This window comes from Diplotaxodon limnothrissa, linkage group LG13 (genome assembly GCF_057381915.1).
Source record: "Diplotaxodon limnothrissa isolate DT_005_m linkage group LG13, D_limnothrissa_male_GT1.1, whole genome shotgun sequence".
Classification (NCBI taxonomy): domain Eukaryota; kingdom Metazoa; phylum Chordata; class Actinopteri; order Cichliformes; family Cichlidae; genus Diplotaxodon; species Diplotaxodon limnothrissa.
In genome coordinates, this window is record NC_140608.1 from 4,882,028 (window position 1) to 4,896,379 (window position 14,352).

General features: G+C 40.0%; 1 protein-coding gene across 3 annotated transcripts in view; it reads right to left on the reverse strand.

Annotated features, from left to right (window-relative positions):
- Positions 1-241: 241 nt before the first annotated feature.
- LOC146619711 (mitogen-activated protein kinase kinase kinase kinase 3-like) overlaps positions 242-14,352 on the reverse strand; it is a 43,173-nt gene continuing 29,062 nt past the window's right edge. For 2 of the 3 annotated variants that reach the window (XM_085369678.1, XM_085369677.1), the window contains 17 exons: positions 12,051-12,125; positions 8,278-8,329; positions 7,954-8,155; positions 5,932-6,038; positions 5,302-5,343; positions 4,897-4,981; positions 4,723-4,802; positions 4,499-4,559; positions 4,162-4,279; positions 3,917-3,975; positions 3,566-3,669; positions 3,050-3,221; positions 2,875-2,943; positions 2,647-2,739; positions 2,454-2,524; positions 1,742-1,797; positions 242-930 (listed from right to left, as the gene is read on the reverse strand). In XM_085369678.1, the coding sequence (XP_085225804.1) occupies positions 843-930; positions 1,742-1,797; positions 2,454-2,524; positions 2,647-2,739; positions 2,875-2,943; positions 3,050-3,221; positions 3,566-3,669; positions 3,917-3,975; positions 4,162-4,279; positions 4,499-4,559; positions 4,723-4,802; positions 4,897-4,981; positions 5,302-5,343; positions 5,932-6,038; positions 7,954-8,155; positions 8,278-8,329; positions 12,051-12,125 (1,534 nt within the window). In that variant the 3' untranslated portion in view covers positions 242-842. Of the gene's footprint in view, positions 931-1,741; positions 1,798-2,453; positions 2,525-2,646; positions 2,740-2,874; positions 2,944-3,049; positions 3,222-3,565; positions 3,670-3,916; positions 3,976-4,161; positions 4,280-4,498; positions 4,560-4,722; positions 4,803-4,896; positions 4,982-5,301; positions 5,344-5,931; positions 6,039-7,776; positions 8,156-8,277; positions 8,330-12,050; positions 12,126-14,352 lie in introns of all 3 variants that reach the window. The other variant, XM_085369676.1, reaches the window with a different exon arrangement.

Consider the following 14,352-nt stretch of genomic DNA (forward strand, 5'->3'; position numbering starts at 1 on the left):
CTCCACAGTTGTACAGACCAACTATACGCACACCTATCTACACAACCCTTTTAGTGTTCGTCTCTGTCAAAAATAATACTACACTTATATTTACAACAATTAAATAGAGGTCAATTAAGCACTTGTGTGGTGACGAGTATTGGAATTTGATGCTAGGGAAAGTGGCAAAGCTTTTTAGTTGGTTTTCTCTTTTTTATTTTTTTGAAAAGACAACAAATAAAAAAGGAAATTCATCCTGGTTGTTAAAAGCATGTCATGCCAAAAATAAATAAAGGTGTCGTTTTTTAAAAAAAGGGACAAGTAAGGAAAAAAGGAAGGAGGAGCAATGAAGAAGAAGGGTAGGCTTTCTGTGCAAGATGGCCCTTCTGTGAAGCTTTAGCGCAAACAGCAGTAGCAGTAGCAGTAGTGTTAGTAGCATATGTAGAAGTAGTAGTAGTAGAAGTAGTGTTGGAGTCAAATTTCCGTGCTAGACATTGTTCCCAGGGTGATGTATCCAGGGTAGGGGCCAGCTGGCTATCCCGATCTAAAGCGGCCTCAGGCCAAGAGTTTTAAAACCCTGACACTGTCAGAAACGGGTCTACAACCCACTGCTCTAACGCCACACGCACACTTCACTGATACACATAACACTGCAGCTAGTTATAAAACGCTGCAACTGGGATTCCGCATGTGCACTGATGAACATCTCCCAGACACACTGCTAGTCGGGCCAGGGGAGAAGATGAAGGCTGGGTGGGATAAAAGTGGAGTTGGGATGAGTGTGTCGCTTGCTCCCTTTCCTGTACTAATGCTGGGATGTCTACAGAGCGTGTTTTATGTGCACGTATGTTAGTGTGCATGTCTCAGTAGCTGTTTTCATGGCCTGCCAGGATGTAGAGGTTGCTGTGGGCTGTAGGGTTGTCCGTAGGCCTGCTTTCCAGCACCACCACCCTGCAACACAAAACACACACGGAGATAAAACATACACACACAACATCTAGTTTAGTTTCAAGTCAAGGTAGCAAAACAATTCACCCTTTCCCAGACGAAAGAACAGCCCAGCTGGTTTTTTAGCGTGTTAAAACAAAACAAAACAAAAAATAAACGGGATATGGTCCAAGCTTGTAAAAACCCTGTTATTTGGAAAAAGGCAGTAGAGAAACATGACTTACTCTGAAGCTAAGAGTACTCTCCTAACCCGGAGGAAAACTGTGAGAAAGCTGTTAGTACTCTTTCAGAGCAACCCAAAGAATCACACATCACAACTTGAAGATACTCAGCCTCAGTAATGAGAAAACAGACACCAAGATGATCCAGCCTCTACACAAGTATGTCTGTTTTGGTGCTTTGTCGAGGGTCTACAACCCCAGCATTAAACTGAAAGAACTTATGGCATCTGACAGTTTAAGCAGGAAGGAATCAGACCAGATATAATTTTGGTGTCTCTTCTCTCATCATTTAATCAAAAAAAATTCCCATATTTTCTCTCTCTGAATTTTCCTGATCACCATTATCTGGCATCAAGCAGGATTTGAAAGTTCTGATAGAAAGCGGCAGAAGTTTTGGGCCGTCTGTGGCCAGCGACCCGTGAGTGTACCTGGGAAGTTTGAGGCCTTTTTCCTCAGCCTCTTGCTCTCTACAGTCATCATGTCTTTAGTGGTGAGACATTAAAGAGAGTGTTAACAGAGACCTAAATGTGTGTCCATGTGTGTGTGACAGGTATGAAACTGTAAGGAAATGCTGGCAGGTAAGTGTTTCTCACCTGTCTGATCCCAGTAGTCTGAAGATGCGTGTGCTGTCTGAGATCTCCTGAGTGATCTGATGAAAGAAAGCAGAAGAGGTGCTAAATGATGCCGTAAAACACTGATGATCTGACTCAGATGTCTCATCAGACTTTTGCCAAATACTCACTAATGATTTAATATAAAGGATTAAGATTTTAAAAAGTGATTTTAAAGACATTTTGCACATGAATAGTGCTAATAAAAACCCACAGAGACCGACAATGACCACTGATTATTCTTAGAGACTTGTGCAAAATAAAACAAGAGACAAAACACTGCAACAGTTTAAAGTGGCGACAGCCTCAGTGAACACAGTAGCAGAGTTTGGACCTGGAAGCACGGTTGATGCGTCATTGCTTAACAGACAGATAGTCAGAGTGAAGCGTTTTGACAGACTGTATGTGCATTTAATCCTGGTTTGCAACCATGTAAGAATGTGTAATTATGATACTATCCATAAGGCCACATAAATATTGGGTAGAAATGGAAACTGATACACCCTGTTATCCCTTGAATTACTGTGATGTGATTTTTTTGAGGCTATATTGAGCACCCACAGTAAGGCCCAAAATCCTAATAAAGTAAGATTAAATAAGACACCCTGATGCTGCGGACTAAACATTATTACAGCGCACAGAGGCCACCTGAAGGGCGTGTTTTACTCTTAAATGTGCTCAGTATGAATCTCACCTCATTAGTCTTGAAACTCCGTCCCTGCATGCCATGTCTCCAAAACGCCAATACACTGTCTTGGAGGCAAACTGGATAAAAAAGGAAAGAAAAAAACCCCAAGGAAAAACAATACGGATTAAGGTTTGTTTATAGATCAACAGTAACCCACTAGAAGATATCCGTGCCATGTAGTCTTTCTGTTTTTGTTTACCGATGTTTTCAATCTGGAAGTTGAAGGTGAGCTCGGCTGACAACTTTCTGCTGGATTTCAACCGACCCTGGAGATTCACTATCTTTATACACCCTGTAGTAGGAAAAACAAAAAAAGACAGAGGAAACAGTTTGGTAAAACTAATAAAATAAGTGTTAATACCTTCTAAATCTGAACCTGAAAAGATCATAAATGGGTAAGATGAGTTAAAATCTATTAGCGACTCACTGTCGAGGCAGACTAGGATCGTGTCTCTCTCTAGCTGAGTGACATGGATCACACATGTCTGTGGGGTTTCTGCAGAGGAGGAGAAAAAGGCAGAGGATTACTTTGGCTCTCGTGCTGTTCCCACCAAAGAAAACTGTTATTGGTTTAACTTGACAGAGCCGGGCGGTGTTCTCACCTGCTTCTGTGAACCAGGAGGAGGTAGAGTTGGGATTGACTGTGCCAAATCGGACCACCTGGCTGAGTTCAGTTCCTTTACTGACTGCGACACAGATGAGAGGGTAGGTCTGTTCGGGGACCACCAACATTTCAAAGACCTCCAACGGACAGGGTAGTGGGAAGTCAATAGTCTGTTACATAGAAAAGGAAAAAAAGTTTAGAAAGCTATGTGTTGTATTTCGATATAATCATAAAATCATTTGACTGGAATCAGCTGAGCCATTTGCTGACTGACTGGCACCAATATCAGCTGATCTGCCAGGACTGCAGAACTCGTGGCCAAGCAAAATTAACACTGTGCTTGGTCTTTTCAAACTTTTGATCTTGAAAACAAAAACTGCTAGCATTGTGGAAAAATTTCTTGCGTGTGCAAATACTTATTTTCTTTCTTGTAACTGTGTAATAAAACGTGCTTAGGAAAGGAGCTTAAATTAAATGAACATTATCTTGATTTTTGGGGAGATTCAAAACTGACCTTGATGAGCATGAACTTCTGCATTGACTCCACCCACTCCAACAGCATGACACTTGACTGGAAGGCTCCACACAGGTACTTATGACCTGTGTATGGGTTACGAACTGCACAAAAACAACAACGACCATGAATCCATTTGAATTTTTCCTCTTTGCACAAAAATTATAATTCAGTGCTATTTTTTGTTCTGCACAAACACCACACAGGACAGTACAAGATAACACGAGGTAGTTTCATGCAACGAGTCCGAATTTGATACAGTTAAATAAAGTTAGTCACAGAACATAATTAAAAAACAAAAACAGGTGTTCGACAAAAGAAAATATAAAATCAGCATTTACAGAAACTCACCTACGCAGCACTTTTGGCACCCTTTAGTCTCTGGAATCTTATTGGACACAGCAAACTTCCTATAATAAAGAAATATGATCCAAATATAGAGCTGAACTGGCACAAACTTCTGGTTTTATTGAAAACATATTTAAATTAGTTAAAATAAGCAGGAGTGACATTTAATTTATGTAGGGGGGAAAAAACTACAAGGAAACAGAGGCTATAAATATTTCACAGCTTAGATTTTCTAGTTGTAGAGTTACCTGGGAATTATCTTATCAGGCAGCTTGTGCGTGGGAATGGCTACTGGTAACTTCTGTAACTGTCTGGCCTGTTCAAACATACCGCTTAGACTATGGGAGTACAGCTGAGAGGCTTTTCCTGCAATGAAACAGGATATAGAAGAAACAGTTAAAAGGAAATAATAGTAGTGACCTACGATACAAGCTACAAAAGCATATTTGAAGAAATAAAACACATTGTATCAAAAATCATGCGCCGATGATCCAATTTAAGAACAATTTCAGAGACAAATGGGTGAAAGTAATAAGGGCAGTCAAGTGCCACACACTTCTATCATAATGATGTTCGACAACTCACCAGATATGGAAAGAAGACAGTTGTTCATGACATATAACCAGGTACACCGCCGAGGGAAGAGCTGCAGGTGGACACAAAGTAATCGGAGCATCTCAGAGTGCCAGAACATTTAAAACAGTCTGATTCAAAGACTGGACTATCTCACATGTATAACATTACAACTAATATACCCTGTTTTCAGAAAGTATATAGCATTATGTTAAATTACCGATTTCTAGTCTCACCTGTTCCATTGTTGTCTCATGTAGCTCATTGAGGTTTAATGTGTAGATTCCCTCTTCTGCTCCGAATATCAAATACTGGTCTGAAACGCACAAAAGAGCATTTGATCCGTGCTTAGTGAAAAGTGAAAACAACACCTGTAAAATAAACTTTGATAGTGTTTTCCTGTTGGTTACCTCTGGTGTCAGGGTTGATCCACGAAGTGGCACAGTGGATCTTGAGGGGACAGCCGTTGAACACCTTGGAGAAACACGCACCCATCTGGAAACGGGAGAAAAAGAAAGAAGTTCAAGATTATTTTTTTTTTAATTTAAAGGATTCGGAGACCTTGTGATCTAAATGCCTTTAGTGAGACACTCCACACTAAAAAGTAATATTTTAACTTGCTTATGGATTCGTTTTCCATTTTTTTCCAAATGAGTAAATTCATTTCATTTAATATTTTGCACATAAAAAAACTTTTGTATAGGAACAAAAAGATCCGCAATGCCAAGAAGTCTTTACAACACTAATCCAATTAACTCAACTACATTATTTTCTCTTAAAAACAAACAAACAAAGCAAAAAAGACCCATACTTACATGGACTTTGGGTGTTGGGGGGAGACCATTACTGATTGGCTTCTAAGGAAGTGATAAACACAAACACACATTAAAAACATCAATAATAAAATGACTGGATGATATATATGAGCATAACAACCTGTATATATAAAATGTATTCTCCCAGCAGATAGTCTATAGTGCACTTAAAACATGCTTTAAATAAAAGAATTGTAGCTGAATTAGCTCACTAAGCTATTAGTCATAGTTTGAAGTACACCCATCTGGTGCTTCAGTTTGACAAGTATGTAGATGAAGCTATCTAGGTGCATAACTTCTCATACAGCACTCCTCTAAACTTTCTCAAGGGTTGAACATTATGGAATTTATTTTTCCCCTGATTTATAATCCATTATTGACTTGGGAGATGCCCAAATTCCACTTCTTCTTTAAAAAACAGTGATGATCAGCAAGAGCTGCAACAGCAACAAAGGTCAGGATCCTTCACTGGCTTTGCACTGACAAGAACACTACCCAATACATTTCACCTGACTTGGCCTTTCTTCTCCACACAGTGTTATGCCGATTATTAATAATTTTAACAATGGCAGCACTCTGCATCCTCCCTCAAGACCTCTGTGGGTCCTTGAGCCACTCCTGCATGCTTACCGGAACATCCTTCTTGTCCTTCCGTATGGGGACACTAGGTGGCATGGTGGACTGCCTCTCTGCTGGGCTGGCCCTCTCGCCATTGTGGGGAGAGTTCAGCCCATTACCTACAACAACAACAACAGACACAACAGACACAACTTACTGTGTTTGAGTGACACAGGAAACAGAGAGAGCGGGTAAGAGACAGAGAGACTGTGTGTGCGCATGTGAAGCTTTGAAAACAAAGAAAGCCAAAATAAACATGACGCATCTACAAAAACACTTGATTTAATGAGAACAATTTAATTTATAAGACTAAAGACAGCAAGGAGTGTTAATATTAAAGAGTAAACAAAAACAAGCTATTGGGAGCAGAGAGGGGGGGGAGGAGGGAAGGAGCAGGCCAGCAGGAAGAAAACAGAGGATCAAATATGGTCATGATCGAGGGGGAGTGTGAATGCACCACAAACTGCAGTCAATTATTGATCAGTTTCTCTCCTTTACTACCCCAGCGAGTAACCAGCGAATGACAGGTAGTTAACGGCAAAACCATTTGAGCTACGCACGAATGTTGCTTCCTGTCGTGATTAGAGCCATAACCATATCGTCAAAGACAGTTCAACTTTCACCTGAGCGTGCCTACAGCACGACCATTCCAGCATGACTGTGCAATTCTACACTATGCTTTCAATCTACTGAACTGTTATTATTTCCAAAACACCATGGTTAATATATCTACCATATACTGCTTATTAAATGTAACACTTTACTGTAAAAGCTTCCAAAGCGCAATCAAAAAACTAGAGAAATAAACTTAAAAATATGCAGGATCTACATTCTCTGTGCAAAATCAAAAAGGCAAAAATAATATCCAAGGAAGCATATCCCTGTCCTGAGATTAGGTCATAGGTGGCAGCAAATTTTAATTTCTCAACTTATCCACTTCCAAGTCAAAGTAACACTATATAACACAATAATAAAAAAAAATCAGAGCATGACTGAGATACCCGAAATGCTCAACAACAATGCAAACATTTAAAAGGCACACTAGAATGGGGATTTAGTCACTTGCCTAAAGTATAAAACGGGATTACAAACTTTTATAAAATTTGGCATTTCTGTTACTGTTTAATAAGTTCAGTTATAATTTGGCATCTGTAAACTCGTATAAAGAAACATGAAACAGCAAATTTAACTAAAAAACACTTCATTGTCAGAATGTCTACAACGACATATTAGGGCCACTAAAGGCCAAAAAAGGGGGGGGAAAGAATAATTGGAGGACAATGAAGGGCTTAATATTCTGAGAGTTAAGAAACTACTTTGAGATTAAAATTGGAAACTTAAAATGTAAAAAAATAAATAAGTTATATTTGAGCTTTTGGGATCCATGCCTCACGTGAAAATCTAACAACACAACAGCTCATTTTCATGAAAACCTTTAACCTCCACTGACCCTAATAGGCCGCTTTTAGAAAGTGAGAGCTGACAATGCACAGAATAATTTTTTGTTAAAAGAATCAAAACTGGACCAGTCAGCCAGGACTATGTTTTCTCCTCTTCCTTTGTCCTAAGAAGCGAGGGGGAGTGGTTTAGCAGCATTTGATTGTTTGGATCACTGGATTGGATGAACCAATCAGTCTTCACAAAAATGACTTTAGAGACAAACAATCATGTTGAGCGTGAGCTGATGAACGGAAGAAACAAAGCAAATAAAAACTTTAAAAAAAGCATTACTGTTAATGGAATCATGGAACAAATAAATCAGACTACAAGGAAAGACTAATGGAAGACCACACAACCAATTGCAGGGGACGACAGGGTCTGCGGACACTACCCAGCTACCAAATCAGCTGCTCTTACTCTCTTTCTTTTCCTCCTGTTTTTCCTGCTCCTCTTTCACCTCCTTGAGAACCTCCCATGCCTCCTCCAGCTCCTCCTCTGTGTGAGGCGTGTGGAGCCACTCCCAGAAATGCCTAAAGCTCCCATCATCCTCTGTGGCAGAGTTTTCGACGTCTTTGAGCTTCGGGCTCTCGTTACCTAGGCTACTGCGGCGGTGGGGCGGCAGCTTCGGGGGCGGGGGACGCGGGGGGACATAGGAGGCGGGCTTGGCGGGGCTCGGCGTCTCTGGCACTGGGCAGCGCTTGATGGTCCCTCCCCCTCCACCGTCATCTTCACTGTGTGAGTGGCTGTCGTCGTGTTTTTGATCCGTCTGATTATGGGGTGAGGAGATGGATTTGGGCTTAAGAAGAAGAAGAAGAAGAAAAAGATTGTATAAGAAATCAGTTACTTATTACATATTCTGAGCACTAAAATTGCTACTACTTCAAAAATTCTGCTAACTACAGACACGGTTTTTCCTACCTTAGGAGGAAGTGGGGGTGGGACCCTTGGCCTCATGATGGTGCTTGATTTACTGAAGAATAAGAGGGAAAAATCTGTGACAAGATACTCAAGACAGCTGCCGTTTTTTACAACCAGGAAATATATGGGAAACAATAAATATATGTTAGAATGTTAGCACTGAAGCTATGGTTTGACTTGCCATTTTTAAGCCATTTATAAGCTAAGTTATTACATTCAACGCATAATTACAATCCAGAGTTTTTCCTAAAAAAACAACAAAAAAAAAACCCCAAACCCAACCATTTTATTGGAAATAGAAAATAAAATTGTCGGATTTGTTTTAAAAATAATCAAAAAAATATGCTGACACATTTGTGAACCCAGATCAGATGAGATGTAATATTTTGCAGGCTCACTGAATGTGAAATCAAAGGCTCAAATAACAGGTTTAACCACAGCCCAATGCCACTTACACACAAACTGATATAATAGAAAGGTCATTAAAGGTTAACCACGAAATATAAAGTAAGACAAGAACTTTAGACAACAGTAAAACAAAGAAGGGTCAGCGTGTGCAAAGCCTCTGAATGGATAGCGCTGATACTGACAAACTTAATAATATTTTAGTAAAAGTATTACTTTTAAAATTAAAATTTATGTTTAGTGTAAATAAATTAGAGTTTGTGTCTTGCTCTCATTTAAAGCACCTCTTAAAATCTTTTTTTTTTAAGGAAAAGAAATAGAAGAGTAATTGCAATTATGCCTTCCGACCAGCACAATTTCAGAGACTTTATCCATGACATTTTATAAATGTTGTAGTTAAGTTATGGACAAGAACCAATCACAGCACACAAATCAGAATGGAGAGAGGCTGGGAGCCAATCACAGTGAAAAATGAAGATGGGGGTACCAAGAAAAGAAGTTGCAGTATTTAAGCTGAGTGGGAGACACAGAAAAAGATTACCCCCCCTTAAAGAAGCTTAAAGTGTAAACTTTATCAGTACAAAACTAATCTGTGACTGACATAGTTTACACATTCACTTAAGGTGGTAAGCCACGCATGGGTGCAGTACGCATAAAAGCATCTCAGGGATAGGGATAGCTCAGTAGGTAAAGTGGTCGCCCCATGATCGGAAGGTCGGCGGTTCGAATCCACTTAACGGCTACCCTGAGGTACCCCTGAGCAAGGTACCGTCCCTACACACTGCTCCCCGGGCGCCTGCTTAGTGGGCTGCCCACTGCTTCACTGAGTGAATGGGTCAAATGCAGAGAAAAACAAGTAATTTCCCCATGGGGATCAATAAAGTATCCATTATTATTATTATTATTATTATCTCTAAAGAAAGCCGGAAGAAAGCAGCTCTCTTAGAATGCACTGATGCTAAACACAAGGCTGGTGATAAGGACTATGCAATCAGATTATGACCAAAATATGGAAGCCCGTTTCCACCACTAAAAAAAAAATAAAAAAGTATCCACAACTCTAAATTTCGAGTTATTTTCCCTTATCAACTCGAAATTCTGAGAAAAGTAACTTGAGTAAATTTCGAGTTAGCTCTACCAATCAGTAATCTACATGAATGATGTCATTTTCTTGTACCTGGAAGGATATGGCGCAGAGGAATGCGCAGTCAAAACCGTATCGCAACAAACTGGTGCTTTTGAGAGTACGTTTGCTGATAGTAACGCCATGTGATTCAGCTAACAGCACAAGGATTTCATCATTTGTGAAGCCACGTTGAAAATACTCAGCAATTTGTGCATTCATGACTTACTTACTGGTAGCTTAGCTGTAGCATTTGTAGCTGAGGGCTTCAGCTTCCAGGTAACAAGGAAATGATGTCATTCACGTAGATTACTGCTTGGCAGTGCTACTTTTCTTGAAATATCAAGTTAATAAGTCAAAATTTCGAGTTATGGATACTTTTTTTTTTTAACCAAAAAACACCAACAAAGCTGAAATCATAACTTTAAAACTTTAAAATGCTGGATGTGCAAAAGGGAATTTATTTGCAACTGAAATTATTTTAAGATGCTTGAAAAGAAACAAAATCTATTCGAATTTTTGATACCTACACTAAAGATTTTCAAAATTTAGTGTCTATGTAATCCAAATGCTCCTAACTTTAACTTTTACTCAGTAACTAAGTTGATTTGGGGACCATCCGTTGGTCGTCAAGTCTGGATGTGAAGGCTTAAGCTGAGTGTTTTCGTGATCAGCAACAGTTTGTGTTCTCAAACTAAACTGGAGACTGAGAAACCAACGGATACTGTACGCTCACTGGCTACAGACTTGTCAATGACAAGCACACCCAAGTTTATCATCCTTTCTCACACTAAAATGCTAATGAATTAACATCATACTTAATCAATAAAACTTAATAACGCTTCATCAAGTCTCCAGTTTAATTAATGTCTAACGTCTCAAAGCAAAGGAGTCAAAAGTGTTATTTTTCCATAGATTTGTATAAAACTGGAAGCCCTTTTTGGAACCAGAACAGTCCCAGCAGAGTGCAGGTTCAAGTCGTTTCTGCATCGGCTACACCAGGGGTAGGCAACTCCAGGCCTCGAGTGCCAGTGTCCTGCAGGTTTTAGATATCACCCTGGGTCAGCACACCTGAATCAAATGATTAGTTCATTCCCAGGCCTCTGGAGTTCTTCATGACATGTTGAGGAGGAACTTTAGCCATTTGAATCAGCTGCGTTGGATGAAGGACACATCTAAAACCTGCCGGGCACCGGCACTCGAGGTTTGGAGTTGCCCACCCCTCGGCTACACTTTCTCTATATTGTTTACATAGAGTCTGAGGGACTAAATATTTTTGTTCCTTTGTCTGGAGGAAATTTCCTTTTTTGTTTGGCTAGAAGATTTTGTTTTTTATCGCTCTTAAACACCTTAAAAAAAAACCTTGAGAGAAAAAAAAAAACCCTCCCCCCCACCACAACAGAAACTACAAAAGCTAGAAACTGCTACAGCACAACAGGTTGCAGCCACTTTAGGAATTCAGGTTATTTTCATTTGTGCAATCACAGCACTGTGTGTTGTGGATATGACTTGAAGGGAAAATCCTATAATATAAAGCACAAAAGGCCTCTCTGACGGTGGTGGAAAATATCTGTCTAGAAAAAAGGGGGGGGAAAAAGACTCTGGCCTGCCGCAGACATTTGGCTTTTACACTGAGGGGAGAGGCTGGATGCCAGATCTCCAGTTTTATAGAGGCAAGATAAGACAGAAGGCAGTGTGATCTCACACACACTCATACACACACAGAGCAAGAAGGAACACAGATGGCGAAGCCAGTGAAGAACAAAACAAGACAACGGCACACAAGAGGACAAGGTCATGAGCATCAGTTATCTAAAGAATGAAACTGAACTCAGGCTCAACGATCCATATAGATCATGTCAAATCTTTAGCTATAAAGTGTATTTTAATGCTGTGTTGTTTGCGTGACACCTACACTTCTCCATTTATTACATTTCTACTACTGAAAGAATATATGAGGAAATATCAATAGCCTCTTGGTGAACATTTAGGGTTAGGGTTACTGTTAGTAGCTTTAAGAAAGCGTGGACAACACACAGGCAGCAGGCACACACACACAAACAGGTGGCGTATGTGGCGTGATGGTGGGGTGTGCTCCATAAAGATGTGTGGATGAAACTGGCAAAGGTAGGAAGCCTTAACTCCTTGTCTTCCTTCTCAGTCTTTCCTCTGAAACAAGTGAGGGAAAGATGGGAAAAGAAGAATTTGGAGAGGCTTCCAGTTCTAAGACTGAGAGGGAACTTACTGAGTGTGAGTTTCATCATCATCTGCACCATCATCATCCTCATCCTCATCATCCCCTAAGTGTGCCACATGGCCCCTGGGAGAGGAGGTGAAGACAGGAAGGGGGGCGGGGAAAGAAAGGACAAAGGAGGAGTGGGAGAGGGGGCATAAGGAGGAGTGATCAGGGGAGAAAGGGAGCAAGCAAAGGAGATAGGGGATGACAACAGAAGGCAGAGGCAGAAGAGGACAGAGGAAGAAGGGGGAAGGGGAGGGAAAGCTGAGTGAAGCTTGGTTCACAAACTACTTCTGAACTCCTGACCCTGTGCAGATCTGAAAGGACTGAATAGGTTCAAATAAAAGCATGACCCAATTTTTACTGCGATCCACAAAAATCAGCAAAATGACTCATCTGAACAACCAAGAGAAACGGTCTGAGGACTAATTACTTCCACAACCAGACACTTTCAAACCCAGCGGTCCAGTTTGAACCATTAAGTCCTTATAGATCTACACACGTCAACAGTAAGCGTAACCTTTTAAATCATATTATATATTATATTATATCAAATTCTCAAATACTGGTAAAAGTCCTTTCATTATCCCAAGGACAGAGAAACCCGGCCTTTGTTTGAAACTCTCTCTATCCTAATGTTTTACATATCAGGAGATAATAAAAATAATTTGGCCCTTAGCATGTCTTAAAAATGGGTAAATATAACCTCTGATGAACAACAACACATAACATATTAAACCATGTCATAATTTTAATACAAAATACCAAAGCAGTATGTGAAGGACTAAGTACGCCGTTACTGCTTCCACAACAATTAAAAGAGTGTAGATACCAGGTGCTACTAATTAAATGCACTTGAATATATGATGATAAGCAAGCATGAGCACCTTCAAAAAAGTAAACGTTTAAAAGCTTGCTAATCGTCCCAGGAGTGGATGCAGGTTCACCCAAAGCTCAGATCATGCAAGGCTCGGAGAAACTGCAAGAAACCCCAAGAGCTTCACCTCAGGTTCTACAGCACTCAGCCTGCATGTTAAACATCAAAAGTTCATAACACTACAATCAGGAAAAGACTGCTCAAGTGTTGCTTGTTTGAAAATGTTACCAGGAGAAAACCTCTTCTTTCTCCTGGCAAAAAAACCCTCCAAAACAAAAACATGGCAGTACAGCTTAGGTTTGCAAATTTGCATCTGAACAAACCACAAGACATTCCAACCAATTTTCTTTGGACAGGTGGGACCAAAGTGTAGATGTCTGGCCATAATGCACAGTTCTACATTTGAAGAGATAAAAACAAAAAAAAAGAAACACATGACTTCAACGTAACGCATAAAAACTTCCATGCCCAATGATGACCTGGGCTTATTTTGCAGCCAGAGGACCCGGGCATCTTGCAGTCATTGAGCCAACCATGAACTCATTGGTATGCCAAAGGATTGTAGAATCAAATATGGTAAAGCTTGGCCACAATTAGGTAAAAAAAAAAAACAGGACAGTGATCCCAAGCACAGAAGCATGACTAAAAAACAAAATCAAGGTGTTGCAATGACCTAGTGAAAGTCCAATCCTGACTGAAAAGCTGTGGTAGAACCTTAAGATAATAATATGAACTTAACAATGGCCACAATGATGTGAGACACTGATGAAGTCATACAGAAAACAACTGCTTCAAGTTATTGGTGGTAAAGGTGGCTCCAGATGCGGTTTACTTAGTGTTTCACGCACTTCCTCTGGTTTCGTCTTAGTTTTTGTTAAATAAATAATGACACATCATACATCACGTGTTGCTGTTCATCAATTTAAAACATCTGATAAGGTTATTTTTCATATTTATTTAACGTGACTATACATGTAAAAACCTCAAAGATGTTAAGTAACCCTTTGATCAATAAAGGAGCCAAAAAGACAGAAAACCTGGACGTGTTAAGTTCCAAGTAAAGCCACAACATTTTGTAGCCTTAGATGTTTTAGCCTAGAGACAATAATGCTAACATGTTCCTGCAGCAAAGCAACCATCCAGCAGACCTGCTATTAAGATTTGCTGTTTAACATCTAAGGGAAATATTTAAGACAACTTTGTACCTGATGCCTAATAATGTACAAGCTAATCTAGAGTTCAGTGAAACACATTTTTCATATCAGACTTACTCACCAAAAGTAGCAAAGCACATAAATAGCAATCATTATCTTTTGAGCAGTGAAGAGGAATTTCTCCATAGAAAATGAAACCCAGTGGCTAAAACTCTATGTCCATATGTGTGACTGCACATGTTTGTTGGTGTGTGCGTGCATGTGTGTGTGAGAGCCATGC